Genomic DNA, 22,194 nt, shown 5'->3' with positions numbered 1-22,194 from the left:
AGAATCCTTATGCCCAGTTACAGAAATGCAAATTCTGTCATTAAAAATAAAGTGTGTGAGTGAATGTCAGTGGCAGCCTTACTGTTAGGTAGTAGGGTTGTGCTTTTGGCATAAACCTGGACCCGTTTCATGCCTCAGCTTTCGGTGAGGGCCCTGATTGATTTTTTGGTAGCCTCTCGAAATCAGGAGGGCAGATATTTGTTTTTCCTCTGGGGTCCGAAAGATCAGTTTTCTATCAGCACATTATGTGGGGGGCTTCCCAGGCTCCCCTTCCCCTCATTTTAGGCATTTAAGCTGTTTTACTTTAGAGAAGAGACCCTCAGTTGCAGGCAGTCGCACACCATATTTCCAAGGTAAGGAGGCATAGAGCACCACATGCTCACAAAAGCAGAGGGGGAGCTGATGATCGGCTCTCACTTGCTTTTGTGTTGAGCTAAGCTTTCTAGAGATGGCCTTCTCATTATGTGTTTCCAAAAGTAATGAAAGTGTGAAAGAATGGATGAAATTAAGGAAAATGGGTTTTGTGCACAACTGTTAGGGAGAGCAAGATAGTGGCCTGCAATGTCAGATACAATAGGTGAGATGGCACCAGGATATTTCATCTCCCCAAGTTCAATAAACTTCACTGCCCTAAATGCCTTATGTGACTGCCAGTAAAATTGACTTCTTTGTATAGATTAAGTTGACTGCTGGGAAGAGTGGAGCTTACCTGTTGGTTCAGACAGCTAAATGGTTAGCCTTGGTAAACAAATAAATGCAAGAAAATATTTTTTCTTGAATTTGATTGCTTTGCTTCTTCTGATTTCAAAATGACCAGGAAAAAAACAAAAAAAGGAGAGCACATGTCTTACAAATGGAAGATTGATTCCCCTTATATCACCAGCTAGGGGTGGGGAAATTTCATTTTTGGAACCAGAGCGAGCCATTACCAGTCAGTATGACTAATAGTGATTAAATGTACACAGACTGCACATAAGCCAGCTTCTTGGGTTCATCCTGATTAGGAGAGGATCATGACTCAGTAGTAGACAAACTATCTTGCATGCAGAAGTTTTCCAAGTATGAGGAGGAGGATAATAAGCTTTCCACGTGTATAATGTGCATAATATTATTATTTCCTGCTTCTTGGCAGGGGGTTGGACTGGATGGCCCATGAGGTCTCTTCCAACTCTACTATTCTATGATTCTATATATGCCAGTCTCCAGATTCAGCTTTTTGGTAAATGCATTGGGAACATTTTACTGCCTCCAGGTAGAAGCACAAAAGGGATCATGGCCATAATCTAGCATGCTGTCTATAGGAAAGTAATTATTTGAAAATTAACCGTTTCCAAAATACATTCCAAAGCCATCAGGGACAAACAGCTAAGTGAAGATGAGTGGTCTAGGGCTTACCATTTCATATTGTAGAGGAAAATCAATATAACCTCTGTATATATATAGAGAGAGATATAACAATATTCCTCTGTATAAGAATAAAATACCTTTGTCGCAACTTAAGACACAAGAGAAGACCTATCTTTTCTGGCAGGCCTCCCCAGACAGTTTTAATGACGAATATTAAACTTGCATCTTATGTTTAATCTCTGTTTTGGATTAAATATAAGATACAAGTTTATCTTATGTTTAATATCTGTTTAGGAACTGCTGTGGTGCAATGGGTTAAACCCTTGTGCTGGCTGAACTGCTGACTTGAAGGTTGGGTTGCTGACCTGAAGGTTGCCGGTTCAAATCCGTGAGACAGGGTGAGCTCCTGTCTGTCAGCTCTAGCTTGCAGGGACATGAGAGAGTCCTTCCAGCAGGATGGTAACACATCCGGGTGTCCCCTGGGTAACATCTTTGTAGATGGCCAATTCTCTCACACCAGAAGCGACTTGCAGTATATTCTCAAATCGCTTCTGACACAATTTTAAAAATCTGTTTTTTTCTTTTAATATGTATTTGTGCAAATATGTTTATTTTTAAGAATGTTTTTAGCTGAATGTGTGTTTTACAATATTGTAACCTGCCTGTCTTTCTTCTAGCTATATCACTTTTCCGTCTACATAAAATAAAAGTCAGCCCTCCATATCCATGGATTCTGCATCCACATGCCATCCATGGCTTGAAAATGTTCACAATAATATCAAAAGCAAACATTGATTTGGCTATTTTATATAAGGGAAACTATTTTACTACACCATTACATATAATGGGCCTAGCTTGCACTGATTTTGGTGTCCAGGGGATCCTAGAACCAAACCCCAACAGCTACCAAGATCCCATTAAATTTTGAATGGAGGAGCATTCGGCTGTGTATTTGAAGATGGTGGAGTCCAGATATAAGTTTATCCCCTCAGTGTCAACCACATATCCTCAAGGTCTGTCTATCTAATCTTCCTTCCTTCCTTGGTCATACTACAGTAGGTTTAAGATACAATGGCAACTATTGCATTTTAATTTTGAAAATGTTGAAAGCTTGCTGGCTCCTGTTGCTGTTACCATAGGGCTTAGCAGTAAAAATGTCCTCTAACAGTCTGCTATTTTGTGTGGTGAGTTTATTTCTTTCTTTTTTCAAGGCCACTTGTCCCATGTTCCTGAACTTATGTTTTTGATAAGATCAAGGTCGGCTGGGAAGACTAAGAATGGTCTACTTGTTTGTGGTCATAAAGGTGCCAGTTATCTATCACTCAGCAAAACACATAAAGCCTTGTTTTGGAAATAATGTCGACCCAAGGAATAATAACAACAAGGGACACATGTTCCCAGACTGTTTAAAGATAAAACAAATGGTGATTTCAGGAGGTGGGGCTAAAGAGCCAGACAACGTCTCTGTCACATTGAGGAATTGGAATTTTCAAAGGTATTATTGGAGGTTATGGACATTTTGACAAAACCATTCCAAATTTCTTTGCTATGTGTTTGCCATAATGACTTTAGAGGAAAGATGTGCTGGAGGTTGTACAAATTAGTGCAAATTCTTCTTGAATCAAGATGCAGAGGAGTTCTTGGAAAGCCTGGTCCTGCATCTGGTTCAGATGTTATTGGACTACAGCACCTTGAGTCTTAGTCGCAAAGCCGGTAAGAAGCTATGCCATCTGCTGGTTATATGCAGTTATATTTGAATGGCCAAGAAGATCATAGAATCATAGAATCATAGAATAGTAGAGCTGGAAGAGACCACATGGGCCATCTAGTCCAACCCCCTGCTAAGAAGCAGGAAATCGCATTCAAAGCACCCCTGACAGATGGCCATCCAGCCTCTGCTTAAAAGCCTCCAAAGAAGGAGCCTCCACCACGGCCCCGGGGAGAGAGTTCCACTGTCGAACAGCTCTCACAGTGAGGAAGTTCTTCCTGATGTTCAGGTGGAATCTCCTTTCCTGTAGTTTGAAGCCATTGTTCCGTGTCCTAGTCTGCAGGGCAGCAGAAAACAAGCTTGCTCCCTCTTCCCTATGACTTCCCTTCACATATTTGTACATGGCTATCATGTCTCCTCTCAGCCTTCTCTTCTGCAGGCTAAACATGCCCAGCTCTTTAAGCCGCTCCTCATAGGGCTTGTTCTCCAGACCCTTAATCATTTTAGTCGCCCTCCTCTGGACGCTTTCCAGCTTGTCAACATCTCCCTTCAACTGTGGTGCCCAAAATTGGACACAGTATTCCAGGTGTGGTCTGACCAAGGCAGAATGGAGGGGGAGCATGACTTCCCTGGATCTAGACGCTATTCCCCTATTGATGCAGGCCAGAATCCCATTGGCTTTTTTAGCAGCCGCATCACATTGTTGGCTCATGTTTAACTTGTTGTCCACGAGGACTCCAAGGTCTTTTTCGCACACATTGCTGTCAAGCCAGGCGTCCCCCATTCTGTATCTTTGATTTCCATTTTTTCTGCCGAAGTGAAGTATCTTGCATTTGTCCCTGTTGAACTTCATTTTGTTAGTTTTGGCCCATCTCTCTAGTCTGTCAAGATCGTTTTGAATTCTGCTCCTGTCTTCTGGAGTGTTAGCTATCCCTCCCAGTTTTGTGTCGTCTGCAAACTTGATGATCGTGCCTTCTAACCCTTCGTCTAAGTCGTTAATAAAGATGTTGAACAGAACCGGGCCCAGGACGGAGCCCTGCGGCACTCCACTTGTCACTTCTTTCCATGATGAAGACGACGCATTGGTGAGCACCCTTTGGGTTCGTTCGCTTAGCCAATTACAGATCCACCTAACCGTAGTTTTGTCTAGCCCACATTTTACTAGTTTGTTTGCCAGAAGGTCGTGGGGGACTTTGTCGAAGGCCTTACTAAAATCCAGGTACGCTACATCCACAGCATTCCCTGTATCGACCCAACTCGTAACTCTATCGAAAAAAGAGATCAGATTAGTCTGGCATGACTTGTTTTTGGTAAATCCGTGTTGACTATTAGCAATGACCGCATTTGTTTCTAAGTGTTCGCAGACCACTTCCTTAATGATCTTTTCCAGAATTTTGCCTGGTATTGATGTGAGGCTGACCGGACGGTAATTGTTTGGGTCGTTCTTTTTTCCCTTCTTGAAGATAGGGACCACATTCGCCCTCCTCCAAATCCAAATATTCTTTCAATTCACTTTCTGTTCTAGAGGTTTCCCTTCTTTAGCACAGTTATTCACGGACAATGGGAAATCCTCAGTTCTCTGGAATACTTAAAGCTTTTTAAGTATCAATGATGAAGTGGTGAGGTATAAACAAGTGTCCGTCCAGAGTTGATATTGTCCACACTGGGATGATGGTTTAGGTAGCATATCCTTCACAGTTGTGGCTGCTCTATAATTTCTAATCTTCCTGGCCAAGCGGGCTGGAAATACTGCCCTGTATCTTGTTATTTTGTGTCAGCTAGAGTAGACCAATTGAATCAATTATTGAGTCAACACATAAATTAATTCAGTGGATTTCCACCAGTCAAGGTCCACAGTAAGATCAAGACAATTGGGAGTTGCAGTCCAATACATCTACAGGGCTTCTGGTTTGGGAAGGCTGTATTAAATTAAAAGGATCTTGGGCAGAAGTGTCTTTTGTGCAAACTTTTTAACTTACTTAAATAATCTTGAGCTAGATGGATCAACAGCCTAACTCACTGTAATGCCTTTTAAGTATTCATAATCCACCATGTGTCTATTGATCACTAACAAGCTGCCAGAACACTGTAGTATGCTTGTCTTGATATTTCTTTGTCATATGCCTAGCCGGATAAAAGTGACACTCCTACATTACATGCAGCCATAGTGAAATTCATGCTGAGAATGTCCTGGATCATGCTGTTGACCAGCATGCTACATTTTCTCTTCACTGATAAGCATTATTAGCAATAGATACTAGAAAGGCTTTGCAAAACGAATGGTAAGATCCAATCTGTTTTATAAGGGAAGCATATTTTTCACCTGTTCAGGAAACATTGGAAAACTAATTACTTCTCACCATCTCCTGCTGACATTTGAGCTCATTTGGTACTTTTCCATGTTAAGAAAGATTTCTTTCATTTCCCTGGAAACCCAGCAAGATTTTAGTCTTCAAGATAGAAATATATGGTAGTCAAGACCACTGCAATCAAAATCTTCAGTCTTTTGGGATAAACAGAAATCTCAGAGAAGCCTGGTTTCCTCTTTTCTGTAAAGATTTGATACTCTGAAAGTTTTGAACAATATGCCATTCTCGAACTCCAGTTCAGATAATATGCCTTCCCAATAATGTACTGGAATCTCATTAATATATTGTCAACACACACACATATATATCTATACTATACTATACTATACTATACTATACTATATATCTATCTATCTGGAGTTGTACTTGGGGACTGAAATCGTAGTACACTGAGTTAGATCTTTGGGTCATCTAGCTAGGTAGCATCTACTGAAGTTGGCAGCAGTTTTCCAAGGGCTTAAGTAGATTAGCTCTTCTGTCTGTGCTCCCTTTACATGGAAATACCAAGAATTGAACCTAGGAACTTTAGCATACAAAATAAATGCTCTACTACATAATTATGAGTCTCCTCCAGACCATTTTCCTATCACCTCACTGTTCTAGAGCTCCCTCTAGTCCCTCCATATGACCATGTTTTATGATGGAAACATTTTGTACAGAAGGGAGAAAGGAAACCTTTGTTGGAGGGCTTTGAATGCAGAAGGTCCCAGACTTGATCTGTAGCATCTAGTCACAGTGACCTGATGGTAAGATGATATGGAAGACCTGTTCTGAGAACCTGAAGAATTGCTGCCAGCCAAAGAAAACAGTCCTAGATGGAATAATAGTCTGAGTTTGTATGTGTCCTAATTTTTATGTATTACATTGTGATGGCCTTGGGCTGTAAACAGTAATTTTCGGTTATAACTCAGTTCACTGAGCTAAAGAGGGTTTATAATAGCAGCAGCAGGAAGCCAATAAAAGAGCATCCTTGTAATGTAATATTCTGCCACATCATTTGATAATATCTCATAGCATTCAGGATTTGGCTCACTGTAAAATGTCTAATGGTTTAGCATGAACTGTCTCAGCTTTTCTAGCTGGGTTGGTTTGTCCATATTTTTGTATTTAGGTTTAATCTTGTTTGGTTGTATTACCTCATTGCTGCTGCTCATTTACTTGCCCAATTCCTGTGTTCCGAATGTGAGCTGCTGCCCATAAAGAGAAATGACGAATTCCTTTTTTTCATCCCAAGAGAGAGAGAGAGAAAATGATACTGACAGCATGGAAGGGTGCTGAGGACTTCCAGGGGTCCATGGTGGGCCTCTTGTTGAGTTGCAAGCCTTCATAATTGCCTGAAGATACTGACTTTTGTGCTAACCAAGATGTTTGTTAGGAGAAAGATCTCCTGAGCTTGAAAGGGCTACTTGTTTAGGACAACTCCCAGTTTTTGAACGTATTCTTCATACTGGTAACCTTTCCAAACTCTGCTGATTCCATAGATTTTTTTCTAGACAAGGCTTTCATTGGGAAAATACTCTGAACATTTAATGGAATTTGGTGAGGAATCAAGACATTGCTATCATCCTCTTGGAGTTTCTAATGTTTCATGTTTTTCCATTACAGAGAGTTAAATAACTGGTACTCAGTAAGATCTGTCTTTCTTAAGAAGACCCTCAGTAATTTTAAATCTTAGAACCGTCCATAGAATCATAGACTTGGAAGAGACCTTGTGGGCCATCCAATCCAACCCCCTGCCAAGAAGCAGGAAAATCACATTCAAAGCACCCCCGACAGATGGCCATCTGGCCTCTCCTTAAAAGCCTCCAATGAAGGTGCCTCCATCACAGTCCGGGGCAGAGAGTTCCACTGCTGAACATGAACAGCTCTCACAGTTAGGAAGTTCTTCCTAATGTTCAGGTGGAATCTCCTTTCCTGTAGTTTGAAGCCGTTGTTCCACGTCCTAGTCTTCAGGGCAGCAGAAAACAAGCCTGCTCCCTCCTTCCTATAACTTCCCCTATCCATACCATGCAATTATAGTGTTGTCATTCCACTTTAAAGGTTACGTTTCCATCCTTTAAGTTCCTGGGAGTTCCAGTTTAGGGATATAGAGTTCTCAGCTGGAGACCTGCAATGCCTCACCAAAGTAGACACTCCCAACATTCAGTAGCATGGGAACAGGATAGTTAAAGTGGAATAATAGTGTTAGAATTGTATAGTGTTGCTTCCTTCAAATCCAGATTCATCTCCCCTTCCTTGCTCACTGTTGTTGTTCTGTGCCTTTTAATCACTTCCAACTTATGGCAACTCTTAGGTGATATTTTACTGACCAAATTTGTTCAGAGTGGGTTTGCCTTGGCTTTCCTCTGAGGCCGAAAGAGTGCAATTTGCCCAACGTTTTTTGCGGCTGATCTGGGATTTGAACCCTGGCCTCCAGCTTTGTAGTTCAGCTCTGAAATCACTGCTTCGTGCTGCCCAATATAGTTGTCTGTAATCCTCATGACACCAAAAACAGCTAAGACTGAGTGAAGAAATTCACTGTTTGGATAACTTCTCTGTATTTCTTCTTCTTTCCCTCCTCCAGATTCCAGACAGCATGGTCTGAATGCAAACTCTTTAAGAGAACTCTTGAGACAGCTGCCTGAGGTCCACTATCGCCTGCTGAAATACCTTTGCCACTTCCTGAGAAGAGTTGCTGAACATCACTCAGAGAACAAAATGAATATTTCCAACCTTGCCACAGTATTTGGACCAAACTGCTTTCAGTAAGTTCCTTATTTGAGAGAAATTCCCCCCAAAAAGGTAGGGTGCAGAGTTAGGTGCTAAGAAAAAAATAAGTTGATAAAAAAGGGTTTATTTATTTTGTATCAAAGGTAAGGTAAAGGTTTTCCCTGATGTTAAGGCCAGTCATATCTGACTCTGGGGGTTGGTGCTCATCTCCATTTGTAAGCCGAAGAGCCGGCGTTGTCCGTAGACGCCTCCAAGGTCATGTGGCCGGCATGACTGCATGGAGTGCCGTTACCTTCCCGCTAGAGCAGTACCTATTGATCTACTCACATTGGCATGTTTTCGAACTGCTAGGTTGGCAGGAGCTGGAGCTAATAGCGGCCGCTCACGCCGCTCCCGGGGTTTGAACCTGGGACCTTTCGGTCTGCAGGTTCAGCAGCTCAGTGCTTTAACGCACTTCGCCACCGGGGCTCCTTTTTATCAAAAGCATTGCATTAATAAGTCTAAAACTAATAAAAATAGAGGGAATACAAACAGCTAAATTATTTTGACCAAAAACGGGCAACAGGGACCGCATTGTCTGCAGCTTTCAACAATTCTTCTTCTGTATATGAGGCAGGGCATTGTGGACAAGCATACAGATGCTGAGTTGTTTGTTCTGTGCCACAGTTGCACAAAGTGGAAGTTTATTCTAGATAGCACCATTTTGCCAGGTTGTCTTTTGATCTGCCAATTCCACTTCTGAGTCTGTTCAGGGACCTCTAGGTTGCCCATTCTTGGTTTGCCCTTGGAGGCAGACCCTCCTGGAGGGCCATCTATTTGGGATTTCCTGGTTTAGCTGCCCAGAGGGATACTCTTACTGTTGCTAGGGGAACATTAAGGGGATGGTGGTTCTCATGAAGTTTTTCTTTGATTTGAGTCTACTGGAAGGAGGCTGATAGCCATGGACGGCTTTCACAGTGTTCAATCATATTTCTCTTGCAGTTAGCAGCAACTTCCTGTCGCAGGAGGGGCAATGCCAACTAGATTATAGAGTTTATCAACAGGCGTAGGCTTAAGACATCCTGTGATTATTCTGTATATTTCATTCAGTGCTATGTTCAACTTCTTTGCTTGGATAGACTTGTGCCAAATAGGATGGCTGGGTTCCCATGGATGTCATGGCATCTGAGCAAACCATTAGAATCAAGAAAAAGCTTTGTGATTCATCTTTTATGGAAATAAAATACCAATCCTCGTGGATATTGGTCTTTTTCCTCATTAAAAACATGAATAATTGTTTGGAACTGACCACAACAATGTGAGGTAAAAGGGTTCTTTGCAGTAGCTCTCTTTGTATGTTTTGATGACAAGGGTTAGTGGTGGGAGAGAACAAGATCTCAACTTAATCCTGATCCTGATTCAGGGCACAAGGCACACATGAGGGGAAAAAGCTGTTTTCCTTAGAAATTGCAGATTAAAAATATTTTTAAAAACATTGCATGAAAGCCCTCAAGTGTTTAAAAGAAGTGTTTTCACTGCAAAACTGGAGGAATGTTGCGTTTTGAACCAGGGCCAGGACTGAGATAAGGACAAATTATTTTGTAGGTGTGGGTTCAGCCCTTATTATATCACTTTCTCTTTTTCTCATGCTGAAATTCCTTTCACTGTGTTGGCTTACTATTTGTTCCGTAGGACAACAGTGTTTTTCATTGAGGTTGTTTTGCTACTGAACTCTGAGTCCGTTTTGGTGACTTTGCCTTGATTCTTCCAACTTGCTTGTTTTGGATACTGTGGAATCTCAAAAGTGTCAACCAGTGGGCAGAGTGAAAGGATTTCTGAGAAACTTTATTTGGGCTGCATGCAAATAGTAGTGTTGATAAACACCCTTGTGTTTGGATATGTCCTGGCACCAACTATGTGTGTTAGTCCTAACGTGAAGCAAAGGGCAATTGAGCAGGACAACCTGGCACAAGAAGGGGTCACCTCAACTTCTGAGTGATATTTCTGCTTTGAGGGCTTGATTGGAAAATGTTGTGCAGTGGTCAACTAGTGATTCCTGATTTCTCTAGGAACCTCCATAGCTCAATAAGAGCAGACAATTTTTGCATGAAGTTCGGAAATGTTCATTTAGATAGAAGTAACATTGCTTTTCTGGGTAAAATTAAGCTATAGAACAGGGGTCCCCAAACTAAGGTCCGGGGGCCGGATGAGGCCCATCGAAGCCATTTATCCGGCCCCCACGGCACAAGGGCAGAAGGGGGTTGGGCTAAATGACCCAAGGGGTCTCTTCTTCTCTTACAACCCTTGTTATTGTTGTTGTTGTTGTTATTATTATTATTAACATTGAGGCTGGGTGGCCATCTTTCAGGGGTGCTTTGCTTGTGCTTTCGGTGCACAAAGGCAGAAGGGGATTGGACTCAATGGCCCAAAGGGTCTCTTCCAACCCTCTTTTTTATTGTTGTTGTTGTTGTTATTATTATTGTTTGTTGGCCAACTATAGTTCGGCCCTCCAACGGTCCGAAGGATCGTGAACTGACCCCCTGTTTAAAAAGTTTAGGGACCTCTGCTATAGAAGATGCACAATGTAGAATAATTAATTCACTTTGTTTGGTGTTAATAAGACATGAGTCGTTTTCAGACATTTACAAGGGAATTTGAGGCTTTTAAACAGGTGCAATGTTAACAGTTTTTCTACTTCGTTGCAAATAAGTCTTTTGGGGGAATGCTCTCCTGCATCGGTACGGGTGTTGTTGCATATATCTCCACTTTTAGCAGTAATACCAGATGAGCATTGACAGCAAAAAGGACATTAGAAATCCATGGCCTGTCAGGTTGACAACCATGAAGCAGATGTTAATAAGTGTGTTCTATGTAGATAAACATGGAAATATTGATCTTAGTTAACCTAGCCATCTGTTTCCCTGTAAAAGTAGCATACTGCCCCCACTCATATATAGTATGATGCATATATTTATTAAAGCCTGCACTTAAAAATAAGGGATTTTTTTGATGTCTATGTTTGAAAGGAAAATCTATCCAACCTTCAAACTGGGGGCATTCTTTATAATACCTCCTACATTAAACTGGATTATATGAGTCTACACTGCTATAGAATCCAGTTCAATGCAGTTAATCTTCAACCTGAAATTGCATTATATGGCAGTGCAGATGGGGCCTCTGTGTTATTTCTAGAACAGGGCTATAGCTTAAAAAATTAAGAAGAACCATTTGTACAGCATGTATGTAAAGAAAATGCAGATGCCCAGACTGGGGATGAGAAATGAATAATTTTCAATGGCATACTCTTAGACCAGACTGAAAGGGGTTTCAGTCCAAATTTGCAGGGTTAATCTTACTTACAAGGTCAGCTTTTTGTGTACAAAAATGCTGAACTTTTGTAAAACAATTCTACTAAAAGAGAAGGCTCTGTTGGAACGGAAAGTATGCACAGTATCAATAAGATAAAAACAGCCTAGTAAAAGCTTTACCTTAATCCGCTTTGTCCTTGTCCTTCTGTCTCTTTCTTGCCTCAGTAGAAGCCAAAGTATGTGGAACTTTCTTAAAAGGCTCCTAATATTTAATCTGTGTAACTAACTGTAGGAATGTAAATAGTAGGATGGAATGTCTTTTTCTTAGCAGAAAAAGTAATGTTTAAGTTTTACGATATCCTGACTGTATTGTACATTGAGTCCTCGACATTTCCAGGTTTAACTTTGGATATTTATGGATTTGATCAGTATGTTGTCTTTCGGAATCTCCAGGTTCTCTGAGATGACTCTTAAGATCAGTTTTTGCCAAAAGTTGTCCAGAGAACTGTCTTGGAAGGTCTAGATATTTTTAAAGAGAACAGTTCTCCAGAAATCTATAGTTCCTCCCTCATGATTCCATGATACATTTCCAGCAGAGGCTGAACATAGTGTCCACAGGGGCACCTAGAGAAGCATAGAAAGGTATATTCTAAGTTTTTTAAATTGTGTTTTCATTTGTAGTTTTTCCACCTTCACGGGGGTCCTGCACTCCTAACCCCTGCAAAAGTGGAGGATTTACTGTATACTCAACTATCCTTGGTGATTTTAATGAAATAATATAGTGTTCCATTGTTTTATTACTGTTGTGCTGTAATTTTATTGTATTTTCTAGCTTTAACATTATTCTCTGTTGTTATATTTAAAATAAGCGATAGAAGCATATCAAATATAAGCAAATATAGTACAATCCTAAATGAAAGGTAGTCACCTGCTTCTGACTCAGCTTTCTAATGGAGCAGAAGAGATTTCCGAGACAGGCTGTTTCGTATTTACAAAGAACCAAGGTTTTGCAACTTCCTGGGAAGCATGTAAGATTAAATACTTTATAAAGACAGGATATTGGAATACGAATATCAGAGGACTAAGTTCGTCATCCTTCCACCTGCTGTTTCCCACTTAGTCATCCTGCCCCGTGTTTGGGCAGCTGGTATAAAAGAAAGTGTATTACCTTTTTGGGTGCACTTTGTCTCTTCCCTTCCATTCTTCCATTGCCTCCTCTTTCTAATCCTATTTTGTCCATAGATTTATTGCAAAAAGTCAGACTGAAATAAAACAGGCAGTAATTTCTTTTTTGTTTGGGCTATGTTGGCTATATTGGTAGGATATTCTGGCAGCTGTAGCTCCCGAAATTACCCTTCCTAGACTATCTAGGTGAGTATATTACACCTATCCTAAAGTCACTCCATTATCTGCCAATTAGTTTCTGGGCAAAGTACAAGGTCTTGGTTATGACCTTTAAAGCCACACATGATTTGGGTCCAGGTTACCTAAAGGATCGCCTTCTTCCATACAATTCGCCCTGCACACTTAGGTCTTCTGGGGGGCATCTGCTCCAACCAGCCAGAACCCGACTGGCCACTGTCACCCAGCGGACCTTTTCATCAGCTGCCCCACAACTGTTCTCTTGGAATGACCTGCCATGTTGAAAAGAAACAAACCCTGCCGTGTATTGTGTCAGGAACCACAATCATAATTCAGTGGAAAATACAATTGAAATGACAGTATTCATTCTGTTTGGTACAGTGAATTTGTTTGTTTGTTTTTTTTCCTTTACCAAATGATGGACCTCTATTGCTGACACTCCTTTGCCAATACACTTGGATGTACGGCACACATGCATTCATTGCCAAAGACATTCTATTTAAATGTGGGATGTAGATGTTGTGGCCCAGATACATTTTATAATACGAAATTGTGGAAAGTGCATGAACTGCATTTCCCCCCCTGACTCTTCTCAGCCTCCTTGACTGTGCTTGCATTTAAACTCTTTCTGCAGACTAAATGGAGAGGACCTAAACTCAGATTCCTCCTTCTATTTCTTGGAAAACTGTGTGAGACGCTGAGTTTAAAATAGATTGACAAGGCCAGTGCCAGCAATATTTATGGTCTCTAGTTTTGATTGGGATTGCTCCCATAGGGCAGAGAGCTTTTAGCCTGCTTTTTACTGGTGGCACTGTGTGTTAAAGCACTGAGCTGCTGAACTTGCGGACCAAAAGGTCCCAGGTTCAAATCCCGGGAGCGGAATGAACACCCGCTGTTAGCCCCAGCTCCTACCAACCTAGCAGTTCGAAAACATGCAAATGTGGGTAGATCAATAGGTACCGCTCCGGCGGGAAGGTAATGGCGCTCCAAGCAGTCATGACAGCCACATGACCTTGGAGGTGTCTACAGACAACACCAGCTCTTCAGCTTAGAAATGGAGATGAGCGCCAACCCCCAGAGTCGGTCACGACTGGACTTAATGTCAGGGGAAACCTCTACCTCTTACTAAGTGGACCAAGGCAATTTTTTTCTTCTCTGGTCATTTCAGTCTTGCAAAATGATTCTTTACTTAACCATAGTTCTTGCCCAGGATGAAAAATAGAAGGTCTTCTCTGCAGGTGTTTGGAGGTGCAAAGCAGTGAAAGCCTCAATGGGATGTTTAAGGTAGCAACCTCAGTGCTTTTTTCAGAGCATTTGATTTGTGAAAATTTGCCAGAAAATTCTGTTTTTATAGTTTCTCAAGAAGGGTGCAACAAAAACTTCAGCATAACCATGAATGTACGTGAAACTGCTATGTAGGCATCCTATAAAGCCTTGGCAGTTTAGAGAAAGGTACAGTTGGTGATCCACATTTGTGAGTTTTGACTTTTGCAAATTTTATTATTTGCAGATTTGATTAAAATTGTCTCTCTGGGAATCACTATGTCCTCCAGTGCAACTTCCTCAAGAAGTTGACCATCAAGAACCTAGTAATTTCTAAAGAGGACATCTATCCAGAAATCTTGAGGTCCTTCAATATGATAGCTTCCAGTAGAAGCTGACTGAAGAGTTGTGCTGGAGGACCTACAAACTCCTAGAGGACTGTTCTCTCTGATAAAAAAATTGGAAAGTTGGCACAAACCATCTTCACCACATCCTCTTTACACTATATTTTTCAGCCAGCCACAAACCAGGCTGATTGTCAAATCAGCTATCACTTAATCTTTGTTTGGGGTACATGTCCAAAGTGAGCATTTCAAACACAGAGCACACAACAAAGAAAAATGTGTTGTACAAGATGAATTTGAGATCGCTTTTGAACCAAGAACAAATGGCACATTTCATATAAAATCAATCAGTTAAAAAAAAGAGATTTAAAAAGGACCAGCATTTTGTGTGTAACTCTCATATGAGAATGGTTGTCTATTTTGACTATGATGTGAAACAGGGATGAAGAAGCAGTCCTGACTGTTTTGTACAACAGCTCCTATAATCTCTTATAATTTGCCATGTTGCCTGGAGTTCCTAGGAACTAAACACTTATAGAGCAAAAGTTTCCCCACCCCTGGTCTACAATGAAACAAAGAATGTTTTATCCCATGACGTAAGCAAATCAGAGTATGGGAATTAGGTGTGTTTATTGATTCAGATGTATTTTCCCCTCGGCAATTTTATATCCTTCTGCTCTTTCTGGACTTGTTTTTCTTCCACCAGATTGTTGCTTGTTGCTATTTCTAAACCAAGTTGGGAAAACTACTTGCTTCTTAGTCTGGGTGTTTCTTAAATTTCTGACAGCAGGGAGAGCCCTATTTCCCCTTAAACTAAAATTTGTGGGATGTTATTAGTACAATCCTATACATATTTTCTCAGACAGTAATTGTGATGTATTTTGCAGAACTTAGTCCCAGGTAAGTATGTATGGTAATGCAAACTGTGGCTAGAAAATAGGCAATGGTTTCAAGGTTAGAAATGTAACTCAGTTTACGTTTAGGTACATTTCTGTTTTAAAAAGTAGATATGTTGCTGCAAATTCCTGCAAAATTTAGTGCTCGAAGTAGTCATAATATGGAAAGAAAGGGGGTTGAACAGTTTCAACTGGTTTCAATTTTAGTCAAAATTAATATAATATAATATAATATAATAATAATAACTTTATTTTTATACCCCGCCCCATCTCCCTGGAGGGGCTCGGAGCGGCTTACATGGGGACAAAGCCCGACATATACAACAATAAAACAATGAAGTGAATATTTCAACAATAAAACATCAACATCAATAAAACCATCATAAAAAACAACATACAGCATAAAATATTAAAATTAATAACATGTGAAATGTAACAGTAAGTAAGCCTTACTTAAATAAAGTAGAGACCACTTGCAGTGAAAGCCCCCTCCAAAATGCATCTAAGAATGAATCTTGTTATTTTTCCATTTTGATGGTCAGATATATAGCTCTTTTTATTTAAAAATGCTGTGATTAATTGATGAGGCAAATATGTGTGTTTTCCCCCCCATTTTGCTGTTTGTAAGGGTTGCTGTTGTTTTCTTTGCCTGTTGTATACAGGCACACATGGCTATAGGACCTTTGGCTAGTCTAGAACCCCAGTGTTTAATTGCAGTCAATATTTTTAACATTCAGTAAAACGGAAAGAAAGACTGTCAGATGCAATGAAAGAGAGAATAACATCTCAGAACTTCGGAAGTTCCTTTTCTGCAGTGTCCAGTATCCTATAGGCAGTAACTTTTCCAAGCTCTGTATGTTCTTTATAATGCTGCTTTCTGAAGTATTTGAGGATGTCCCCAAACCTATTATTGGTCACTACTTAACTTCTCATGCAAATTAAGAAGTAATATTAATCTAAGCCTTGTGCTGCAGTCCACGGTGTGCCACCCAGTGCACTTTCTATTCCCTGGTGACCTATTTGGCTAGCACACAGTCATTTCATTATAGCTCATTAAGAGTTGTGTACTTTTTATTTCTAATGCCCTCAACCTGTTGACTTTTTTTTGTATAGCGTATCTCCTGGATTTGAAGGTATGAAGGAGCAAGAGACCTGCAACAAAATCATGGCTTACATGCTGGAAAACTTCAGTGCCTTGTTTGAGTGGGAACACATGAAGAAGGAGAATGAAATGCATCCATGTGAGGAATTGTCAAAGATTATATTGGTGAAAGTGAGTGCTAGAAAGATCATCTTTTGTTTCTGATGTAACTGCATTCAGCAGGCAAGGTATAATGAAATTAGGGAGGAATTAGTAATTTTAGCAGTTTGCTTTCCACTATGAGAAGATCTACAAAAATCATACAATTTTTGAGATACAGACATCCTTCTATATCCATAAATTCTGCATCCATTGATTCAGCCATCCATAGCCTAAAAATATATGGGACACTATTTTATTACATTATTGTAATATAATGATACTTGAGCATCCATGTAGACAGTTTTGGGTGTTGTTGTTGTTGTTGTATTTATATATACCCCGCTTTATCTCTCCAAAGGGGACTTAACATAAAAACATTAGCACAGCATTCAAAATATACAAATATTAAAACAGAATTAAGTATAAGCAGTATTAAAAGATTCACAGCATATTCAAAGCTGAATGAGGGATGCTCAACTTGTATTTTCAAGACAAAGGAAGTTATCAGTTGGTTTGACTTCAAGAAACCCCACCGGGATTTTTTTCATACAATTATCTCCCATAGATACCAAAATCTGACATAGGGACACTTCTGCTGTCTGGTGATTCATTGTACACAATCTTCGTTGGATACACAAGATTATTTAAAATACTGTAGAAAATTGCCTTCAAAATTTGTGTCTAAAGTATATACAAAACATAAATGAATTTCATGTTTCGACTTGGATCCCATCTCCTTATGTACATATATTAAAATACAGGTATTTCAAAATCCAAAAAACCCCAAAATCCCAGAGACTTCCAGTTCCAGGTGTTTCAGATAGTAGATATTCAACCTTTAACTCTAGTTTTGGTGAGAGGGAATTAGGTGGGGAAGAAATGTTGAATAGGAAAACTCTATGAAAGGAGAGCTTGTGCAATTTTTTTTCCAATCCAAACTTTCTGCCCAAACCGATCTTCCTTCCTCCCTGACACTCCCTATTGATTTTTTCATTAATGTGAAAATGTCAGGGAAGTGTTATTATATGATACCTAATTCAAGCATGTGAAGTAGATGTGCTCTGAGGCTTTACATCTTTCCTGGTACAGAAATAACATGGAAAGTATAGGTAGGTTCTTACATCCCCCCCCCCCAAAAAAGAAGAGGATTTCAGCATGTTTCCCCAATCTTTTAACACTTAAAATTAACAACACATACATGTGAAATGAAACAGCCAAGGCAGATAAACTAAGTAAATAGAAATGTTTTGAACTTTCTAGACACGATTTGAAAGTTTCTTCTAATGTGCACCTAAGATTTTCTTTTCTGCCACCCCAAGTTTCTTCTGATTTCCATTTTGATGCCCAAACTGATAGATCTACTTTTTAAATATGTTCCAAATGGCTGCTAAGTCTGGCTTGTCAGCTTTCCCGCACCTCTTTCTCTCTATTTTGCTGTGCATGTCATCTCAGTAAGATATTCTAGAAGCAGCTGCTGTTTACCTTGCCTATTATAGGCAGGCACATGGGGTCAGCTAGGCTAGAATCACAGTGTTTCCAAACATAGTATTTGCTTATTGCACTATTTACTACAGACACACAGCTGCAATCTAACACATAAGATGTGTATTTCTCCAACCCTTCTTCCCTATTCCGTGAGTGCTGATATTGCTTCCATCTAAATAGGGCATAATGAAGAAACCCTGCTAGATGGGCAATAGAAGTCACTCTCAAGAGTTTGTTAAATGTACTGCTTTTGAAGTAGTGGGGTTTTTAAAAATGCTGATCTGTTTGCTTTTGGATCTTGAAGTCTCAAGCAAAAGCTAGAAGCAAAATAAGTACTATAACAAGTCATCATAGAATATTCTGTTCTGTCCTTAGGCTGTGTGTAAGGCAGCTTGTTAAATACATTTCCAGTTCCATGCTCCTTCAAGCTGTACTGTTTACTGCATTAATTGCTAGCTGTCATTGCATCCTGTAATATAATACCAGTCTTGGCAGTAAGAAATCTGATATGGGAAGATTAGGACAGTTTTGATCTTTGCCATTTCAACCCTCTTTCAGATCACCTCCAATGCCCTGGTCTTTGAACATTGTTGCATTTTCTCATAAATATTGCCTGGCTCTTGAACAAATTCAAAAACTGGGCGGGAGGGCTGCAAAAATAGCTTTATGGGTCCACATGTGGCTCTAAAGCAATACCTTGCCCACTAGGAACTAGGAATGTAGCTTCCAACTTTCCACCCTGTAAACTAGGACCTATAAATGAACATCAAGCCCCGCTTGTTAGAGATAAAAAGAGCCAGGATTCTGGGCCTGAAACATAGCACTAAGTTTGCAGAAGGAATCAATCAGGATCAATTAGACAGCATGTGCTAACATGCTGTACGTTGCCAAAAAGCCAGAATTATTTGCATTTCTGGCTTAGAACTTTATGGAACACAGCATAATATTTCTTACTAGCTATGTGTATTGACAGGCAGCGAACTGTATTGATATATATTCTAACATGTTACAAAACTGGTACAATATGTAGTCCAGGTGTTGCTCTGAATTTCCAGATATGCAATAAGTACACCATGTTTTATGCTGCAACCATTTGTGTATATAGACCAACAGACTAAAACAAGAAATATTTTGTAAACTGGAAGAATACTATATTTTGCTGTTCTGACTTTCTTGTGTTAGCGAATTGCGTTTTGACCATTCTGGCATTGTACAAAGCCACAGCTATACTTCTTTTAACTATGGTTTGGAGTGATGCCTGAATCCAGCCATTACACAGTGTTGCCAGGCTCTTTAGCAAACACTCCCAACTCTTTCTCATGACCTTGTACTTGATATAAAATAAACCCAAAAACTGGGAATGTCAATAACTTTTTAATTGCAAAATGTTCCACTGAGCAACCATTGCTTTCTCTGTCTTCAATTCCTGAGACTATCAAAACAGTAAATTACCAAAATAATAAAATGTATTGTATAACTCAAGCTAATATATGTTTTGCAGAACTGGCAGCCTTTTATACATGTCTGAATGGTGGCTATAAGGACCAGAATGTTTTTACTTTTTTCTGTTTAGTTTAGTTTTTATTGAATAGACGTATAGTCAAGAAGTCATCTACAATACCAATAAAAGAGAGCATTTAAGAACTCAGAACACTGATTCAAAACACCATTGCATGTCAAATTAAATGAAGAAAGTTATGCTTGGAAATGGCATATTGATTTTATTTTTAAGTCCCTATGTAAATATTTTTTTTTGTTTTTAATACGATTTTATTTATAATAACAGAAGACAATTGACAAAGAGACACAAACCAAAAACACAAGGCAACAACGCAGTAAACTTTTTGGGAGTGTAGTTTTCAGAGCCATACAAAACGATAGTATCTAAGAAGTGTGTACTTAAATGTAGTTTTCAGAGCCACACAAAAAAGAAGTGTGTACTTAACTCCTGATACAAAGGATTCCTTTCACCAAAACAAACTTTCCACCATTGTATCAAATCCTTAAATTTCTCCAGCAATGTCATGTTCTATAACCAGAACCATCAATAATGTTACACTTGTTTGGTAATTCTTCCATGCAAGAATGAAACTGCAGTCCAGAGGGAGAAAACCCAGTATTTTGTGAAGGAGACCCCCATGCTCCTGTTTTTCTTACTAGACTATCTTCTCTCTTCCTAGGAGGCCAGCTGCAAGCAAAATCTGCCTGTCATTCTGACAAGTGTTGAAAGGGAAACTCCAAAGCGGAGTCCAAGAAACAAGGTACAGAAAAATGGGTGCTGTTTTTTCTCGGTTGTTTTTGTTTCACTTGCTTTTTCTCTCTACGTGCCATGAGAAACCTTGGACTTTCCTGGCGTTTTGCCCTGTAGTTTGCAAAAGCCACATTAGGCATAAGGAATCCTCCATCAGCAGCTATGTCTGCTGAAGTTGTCAGATGAAGCCCTTTTAACTTCAGAAACTCCCCTCACTGGAGGTGGACCAATCCAACCTGCCTGAGCCGCCTATCCGTGTTTATCTCAGGTCCCATCTACACTGCTATAATGCAGCTTCAGGCAGTTTAACTGCATTGAACTGCATTATGTGGCAGTGTAGACTTCTATAACACAGTTCAATGCAGTTAAACTGCATCATGAAATTGCATTATATGGCAATGTAACTGGGGCCTCACATGCGGGCATCTTGTGGCCCTCCAGATGTTGCTAGGCCAGCATAACCAGTGATGAACCAGTAGGAGCTGGGGTTCAATGTCCTCTGAAGGTTTCATTTCTGGCATTATTTGAACCTTGTTCCTGTGCATCTTTCACATATATTTCCTATGGTGCTGTCCATCCTGAATCCTTGCCTTTCTTTTTGCTTGAGGTTGCTTTAGTTTACATATTGGGCTTTATCTTGCTTTGTCACACTTCACTTTGTTGACAAAACCCTGGATATTGTTTTTCCTGGCTCTACTTTGCCAAGACTTGAACTTTAACATCAAATCAGGCTGGAACTTCCATACAGCTACAAAGGTCATTTAGAACCAGGTAGTATAATATCTCCACCTTCCTAGCCTCCCTATAGCTGTGGACCACATGAGCACTTTGTGGTAGATTGGAAGTGATGTCACATCATTTCTGATTACAATATGGGGGCAATTTTCCACCATAACAAAGGGATTATTTGCATTTGTGAGTTGTTTTGGTCTGTTTAGGGCAATTTTAAGGCATAATATTTCTAAGAATTTGTTTTAATTGTTTGATTTGGAGGACTACCTGAAGGCTACACTAGGTGCAGGTTTCCGGAGAATATATGCCCCACAAGCTGTACTTTCCCACCCATGATTTAAAACACAGGTAGACATTCGAGTTCATTGTTGCTGCTAACTATTGGCAGTACTAGTTTAAAACATCTGAAAAGCAGTAAGTTGCCTGCCTTTGGTTTAGGAAAGTCAGACAAGAATTCACCATTAGAAAAGAGATTTGCAAACAGAACGTTGCACTCTTCCAGAATATAGCTGCTAGAAGTCTCCTTTGTAGAGAGAAAAAGGTGGGATGATGGTGGTGGTGATGATGATGGTGTTGATGATGATGATGATGATGATATCATTTTCATGTTCTTCATTGGTGCTGAGTTGATTTCAACATATGGTGATGCTAAGAATGAAAGACATCCAAGTTGACATGTTATCAATAGCCCTGCTCAGGTATTGAAAACACAAAACTGTGGCTATCTTGGTTTGGTCTATCCACCTGTCATGAGCTCTTCCACCTTTCGTACAGCCTTCCACTTCCATCAGGCATTATTGTCTTTTCTAATGAGTCATTTCTTCTTATGCTATGTCCAAAGTATGAGGGTCCTAGTTTGGTCATCTTGGCTTCTTACAGAAGTCCAATCCATTTCTTTGTCATTTTGGCAGTTCATGGTATCTGTAGAACATCTGCTTTGTACAAGAATTGGTGTGTCAAGTTAATCTCAACTCCATACCTTGTATAAGTGATATAAAAAGGCAGTTTGATTATTGCCAAGGTTTTGCGTAATATATTCAGTCCTATTCTGAGGATGGGCCAAGGCAATTCAAGGCAATATTGGTCAATATGGGTAGCTTTTTAAACCTAGGTAAATCTCACTTGCAGCAACATCTTCAAGTACTGAGGATCTGGCTCAGCTGTTTCCTCTGTGTCTTAGCAAGCATTACTCATCCAC

General features: G+C 39.9%; 1 protein-coding gene across 2 annotated transcripts in view; it reads left to right on the top strand.

The window, feature by feature from the left end:
• The window catches only part of fam13a (family with sequence similarity 13 member A), a 154,647-nt gene that overhangs the window by 16,683 nt on the left and 115,770 nt on the right, over positions 1–22,194 (top strand). For both annotated transcript variants that reach the window (XM_008111041.3, XM_008111040.3), the window contains 3 exons: positions 7,988–8,168; positions 16,399–16,558; positions 20,194–20,274. In XM_008111041.3, coding sequence (XP_008109248.1) covers positions 7,988–8,168; positions 16,399–16,558; positions 20,194–20,274 — 422 coding nt within the window. The remainder of the gene's footprint in view (positions 1–7,987; positions 8,169–16,398; positions 16,559–20,193; positions 20,275–22,194) is intronic.

The sequence above is a fragment of the Anolis carolinensis genome, chromosome 5 (genome assembly GCF_035594765.1).
Source record: "Anolis carolinensis isolate JA03-04 chromosome 5, rAnoCar3.1.pri, whole genome shotgun sequence".
NCBI classification, from domain to species: domain Eukaryota; kingdom Metazoa; phylum Chordata; class Lepidosauria; order Squamata; family Dactyloidae; genus Anolis; species Anolis carolinensis.
The sequence above is the reverse complement of the archived record's forward strand: the minus strand, read 5'-3'. Positions and strand labels throughout refer to the sequence as shown.